The sequence below is a fragment of the Meleagris gallopavo genome, chromosome 1, assembly GCF_000146605.3.
Source record: "Meleagris gallopavo isolate NT-WF06-2002-E0010 breed Aviagen turkey brand Nicholas breeding stock chromosome 1, Turkey_5.1, whole genome shotgun sequence".
Classification (NCBI taxonomy): domain Eukaryota; kingdom Metazoa; phylum Chordata; class Aves; order Galliformes; family Phasianidae; genus Meleagris; species Meleagris gallopavo.
In genome coordinates, this window is record NC_015011.2 from 142319790 (window position 1) to 142325837 (window position 6048).

General features: G+C 37.0%; 1 protein-coding gene across 1 annotated transcript; it reads right to left on the reverse strand.

Annotated features, from left to right (window-relative positions):
* Nucleotides 1-45: 45 nt before the first annotated feature.
* LOC104917431 (integral membrane protein GPR180-like) lies at nt 46-5852 on the reverse strand. Its single transcript, XM_010728667.3, has 3 exons — nt 5186-5852; nt 2639-2833; nt 46-1338 (listed from the first exon to the last, which is right to left on the reverse strand). The coding sequence occupies exons 1-3, from the start codon at nt 5391-5393 to the stop codon at nt 1232-1234; spliced, it is 510 nt and encodes a 169-aa protein (XP_010726969.1). The 5' UTR covers nt 5394-5852; the 3' UTR covers nt 46-1231.
* Between the last annotated feature and the right edge of the window lie 196 nt (nt 5853-6048).

The following is a 6048-nucleotide window of genomic DNA, read 5'->3' on the forward strand; positions in this document are numbered from 1 at the left end:
AAAATCTTTTATTCTTTTCACTTTTTATCTGTCTTCAGGTTGGATGTTAGGAAATACTGCTTCCCTGAAAGAGTGATGAGACACTGGAACGGGCTGCCCAGAGAGGTGGTGGAGTCAGTGACCCCAGAGATGTTCATTTAGACATTGTACTGAGGGACATGATTTAGTGGGAAATATTGGTGGTGGGTGGACAGTTGGACTGGATGATCTGGTAGATCTTTTTCAATCTTGGGGATTCTATGATTCTTCAGCCACCCACCAAAGTTGGAAAGGATTACGTAGATATATTATTTCTCATTGTGATGATTGGGTGCACTTTAAAAACTCTTTTAGGAAAAAAAGAAAGGCTTTTAACAATAAGCATTTAGGATAGAAAGCTCTTTGCCACTAGAGAGAAACTGTGGTGATTGGTGTGAGACAAAAAAAAACCAACAAAATCAAACCCACAACCAAAAACACTCCACCAAAAACACCCAACAGAAGTGATTTTCAAGCTGTCTTTTTAAGTTTTCCTCCTTCCACATCACTTCGAGTTGGGGAAATAAGTCTTTATCAGGGAATGCAGTGATAGGACAAAGGATAGTGCTTTTAAATGAAAAGAAGGTGGATTTGAATTAGACATCAGGACAAAATTCTTCACTCAGAGTGCAGGGATGCACTGCAACACGTTGCCCAGAGAAGTTATTGGATGCCCCATTCTTAGAAAGCCCAGCTTGGATGGGGCTTTGAGCAACCTGATCTAATAGAAGATGTCTCTGCCCACGTCAGATAGTTGCAAATGGATGATCTTTAGCGTCCCCTCCAACCCAAACCATTCTATGACACAGAAAATAAAACATGTATGTTCATTTCAAGTACCTAACTTCAAGATCATCCAGATGCTGTTCACCCAGTCAGCTGCCCTTGCAAGCTTTAGATCCCACTGCCAGTCTTATCTAAATATCTTACCACATAAAATGTTAAAAATTGCTTGCTAGGGACTGGAAACCAGGCCTTCTTCTCTCAAAAGGTAAACACCCTAATCAGAAAGTGATAGTTGCAAGTTCTTTCCTATACTTTCTTTATAGTCCATTTAATTTTGAGAATGCTTCACAGCAGAGACACAATTTTAGAGACTAGAGTAAAGAGTGACTTAACTGGAACCATCTGTAGCTAAGCAGATGTTATCCCACTCAAAGAAAATAAAATACAAAAAAATGAACCTGGATCTCTTCTCTGATGGTCTAATGTTCTAGAGAGAAGAAATCCTCCTCGGTTCTTTGAAAAGTAGACATAGGCATGTCACTTCAGGATTCTGGCAGTGTTGCTGTTTTTCATTCTGAATAAAGAGGTGTTCATCTGCAACCATGGAAGACGTGGCATGTAAAGCTCATCCTATTTCCTACTTCCTACAGCTTTATTATAGATCTATTTACATGGCATGCAAGCTTTTCTGAGTTCTGCTTCCTAATTTTCAAAATCGTCATAAAAAAAATAAAGAGAGCTGAGATGTCTCCCTAGGAGGTCTGTACATTACTTAAAGGCCACATAATGCCACTGATTGTCTCTCAATTTAGCAAAAGAACACAATAACTACTTTTTAAGAATAAGTGAATTAACTTAGAATTCACTTCTGCATACAAAATTCACCAAATTAGAACTACCATCCACATTTGCAAAGTAAGAAGCACAACTGAGAAGAGGTAAGTCAACCTGTAAGTCTGGAAAAACAGTTGATAAGTAGCTTTTTTACAGGTTCCTCTGAAAGTTTCAGTGTGAAGATATTCCTCCCTTCAACAAGGAGCCTGACTTTGTTCCCTCCACATTCTCTGGATACAGCTGAGCACACAGTTCTTAGCACTGCTATAAGGCTAGACCTGAGTATATAGGCTACATCACTACATGAAGACAGACTAAGCCTTCTGGGCTCTTCCTATACTACAGGCAAAGTCAGTGACATGTTAACTAGGCCTTCCAAAGCAGTGAAGCTAAGCACTAGATTTCAGTTGATTTGGATTGACCAGAGTGTCATACAGTTTTATGTATGCTCATCTTCTGCTGCTGCCTTGAGTCATTTCCAAAAGTTTTTCTCTGGAGGTCTAAAGACTTAAATTTGTATATTTTAAATTAAAAAAATTAGGACTTAAACATTTCACAGTGTGCAGCCAGTGAATAACAAACTTGGAAAGACCTAGACGGTAAACTAACACCATACTGACAAAAAGTTTATGTTGTGCATGAACTCATATTGCACAGATTCATGTCTTATAAAATCTAGCTAAGGAATTCCACACATTAAATAAACAAATTCATTAAAATCAGGGATTCAGTTCACAATCAATTGGAAGCTTACAATTTCAATAGAAAAAAAAAACCCAAAAACAATGTATAAGCAAATATATCAACACAATCTTTCCTTGTATACTATATCTGTAGTTAGGTAAGTTTTGGTAAGTCAGTCTAGAGAAAGGGAAGGATTTTTCCCTAATATCAAAAAATGAACTTAAGTTTACTCTTCTCTAAAAAAGTCAGACCTGAAATGTAAAGGACTCTGCTGTCCTTTCCCCAGTAGATATTTTCACAAGCATAGTAAGTACTGACTTGTTTGGGAGATCAGATCCTTAACTTACAAATCTAATTTTAAGAAAAGAAATCTTACCAGACTCCCCTGCGCTAAAGTGATCTAATGGATTCCCTTCTGCATCGGGATTTAGTAAGACCATTTCAAACTGAATATCCTCGGATTCAGAATAATTCTCGTCGCAGGTAAACTTGTCTACATAAAACACATACCATGTTTCCGGGTAAGGAATCTGGGACACTGTCAGATTTTGCTCTGTGTGGTTCACAGTCACTTTGGAAGAAAAGAAACAACAAAAAAGGAGTAGAGACTTGATTAACTTGTTTTTAAAAAACTTATACTTAAATGGAAATAGAATTTAAATACACAGCATTATTTACAGCTTATGAACTACAGTGCAAAACAGTCCTTGCATTGCTTTGAAGCCCATCACAATACCCAAGAGGAGACTTCCAGTCTCATCTTTGGTTTGAACTAGGTGCAGACAATGGCTGGTGAAGATATGAACTGTGTTCCATTTCTCAGCTTTTGGGTTTGCTAGAATGGATCCATTCCAGCAGAAGCCAGTAAATGCAAACAGTATTACCTTCAGCACATTTCTGTTCTCTGGTACAGTATCAGTGGGACTACATTTTCTGTATTAGCCAAGAGATATTTACTCAAAAAAAAAAAAAAAAAAAAAAAATTGTTTGTGAAATTGATTCTACCCCATTTTCAAAGATATTTAGAGCACGGAACAAGAACAGCCATATGCAACACTACTAATTGATGAGCATGCTTTGAAAATGCAACTTTGCATCTTTTATAGCATCTTCCCCAAACTGACACAGACAAATTCAACAGACATTAAAGGGCTGAGGTCACTGTCTGAAAAAAATACACATTTCAAATCAGTGACATTAAAACTATCTACGCAGGACTGAAAAGTTTCGTTTGCTTACTGATCTCAGCAGTATTTTTCCTAAAATCAACTGTTAACTATTGGGCAAGCTCCCCAAAATCAATTATTTGCTGCATATCAAATATATGCCTCTGTATGTTTGAGTGAAACTAGGAGAACTGTAAGCATTGTTACACTGGTTACTGAATTAATTAATAAGTGTAACAGTGATCATTGCTTATCAGCTCCACCATAGATGAGAGTCGTTTCTTTAGAAGAACTAAAAGTATAACTACTGGACTGCTGATACTTTCATTTTAATATTTTAAGCTCATTAAAATTCTACAAAAGCTGATTTTTATGCAAACTTTTTCTCTAAGAGAAAACTACAAACATTGGCATAAATCAACCCCTAGCAAACTCATTATCCCTAAACCTTTTGTTGTAGACAAAATTCAGAATGAATTTCTAACTTAAAGTCAACTTATGAGAACATTTATGCAATTTAAACAAACTTGTTTCAAGTTATGTCCTGTTCTTTGAAAGCATGCACTTCCTGGATCAACAGTTGGATGACAACTCCCTGCAGCAATAGTCACGAAATACAAATTTGGACAACACATGAAGCAGAAAAAGAATGTGTTTGGATAATTTGTTCTGCGTAGCTAATACTAAGCAAGTGTTCCACTTTGGAACAGTGTATCTTATAAATCAAATACTCAAAATGAAAGAGTTTCTTTAAAGAAAGCAACCTTTGTAAAGATAGATTAATTATTTCATACCTAATTAAATTGCCTAATTAAAACAAAAAAGAAGTTAAATGGCATGTAGAAGGGGTAGCTCTGCTCTCCATTTGTAATCTCAGTTGAATTTTGGTATAGCCTTAACTGCATTAATACTAAGGATCGTACAGAGCACATTTAATCAGTATTCCATCAAACCTGCAAGCTAACTTTAGAATGTGAAGTAAAATTAAATAAGGATACAGTTGATTTTGCTTTTGTATATCAGAGTGACAGGTTTGTGCAATTACAATATCCTTTTGGCTTTTTCTTCTCCTTGTAAAGTGTTATTTTCCATGAAACCGGGAAGAGGAGCCTCCTGACAAATAAGAACTGGAAAAAAGTTTTACTATGTGCTTGGTGTATACACTCCTATCTTACAAGCATTCATTTCAGAGGTTTAATGCTTACTGCAGAAGGTCCCACTGGCTTGAGTCTTTTCTTTTTCATTCTAAGCAATAAAAGTGATAATTCAAAATGCACATTTGTCTACATCACCCATTTGTTCATTCTAACTACGTTAGTTTCATCTTGTAATAGCATTCTTTCTAATTCTTCATACATTAACCTTTTTACAGAAAGGTCTGAGATTTAAAAAAACAACAAACTTTTTACTTTCACTCCAAGCAGAATTATAGAAAACTTTTGTACTCAATGAGTAAATGCAAGCCTGACCCTCATTTTTAAGCTGTGTGCAAATGAGAACAGAACTTGTCATCAAGTTTGCAGTAACTTCGCTGCTTGTCAAGGACTGCCATTTTCCAGGGGTCTATTGAATCATAACTTGCAAACAAAGCCTTCTGATGTGATACAAAGAAGCAATTTGTAATCTTGTAATCTTTTTTAATTACAGAAGGTCAAAGTTCTACCCTGACTTAAGTCCATGCAAAGTCCAAATTCACTGATAAGTTGAGTGTTCTAAATACACACAACTTAATTCATACTGGGAAGATAGAAACTCACTTGTCAGTTGAGCTTTAGAGAATTTCTCTGTACAGCTGTGATCCTGGATGTGATTCTGTAGCTTCTGCCACTCCTGTGCTTGAAACAGGTGAAGTCTGGCTTCTTTTGTTACAGCTGCTGCTACATTGGTGATTCGGACACACAGAACAGCATGGTCACCTTGACATTTAAAAAATAGAATGAACTGCTCTGCCCTAATGCAAGTCATAAGAACAGAGGGTTAGCACAGCAGAAAGTTTTATTAAGTAGCACCACTAAAGCCTCACCTCACTTCTAATTTCCATAAATGTTTGTACATTTTCACTATTTCTCTACATCTCAGTAACACAGTATGAAAACAGCACTTAAAAAAACTTCTAACATAACCCAAATGGCATTAACCTTCTTTACTTCCTACTGCTTTCTTCTTTTCCAAAAGGACTTCCGGACCATATTTTTTTTCCTTCCACCCACTTTTTTTTCCAGGATTTCCAAGGCATGATTACGAGCACCACACGGTACCTCCTGGGTCAAATACCAGAAGAATTTGAGTCAATGGATCTTTATGTTATCGACTGATTAGAGCTAAAACACTTGATTATAAGACAAATGAATAAAACCATATCATTGGATCATAGAATGGCCTGGGTTGAAAAGGACCACAATGATCACTTAGTTTCAACCCCCCTGCTATGCGCAGGGTCGCCAACCAGCAGACCAGGCTGCGCAGAGCCACATCCAGCCTGGCCTTGAATGCCTCCAGGGATGGGGCATCCACAGCCTCCTTGGGCAACCTGTACCCGTGTGTCACCACCCTCTGTGTGAAAAACTTCCTCCCAATATTTAACCTAAACCTCCCCACCTTAGTTTAAAAAGCTATCAAA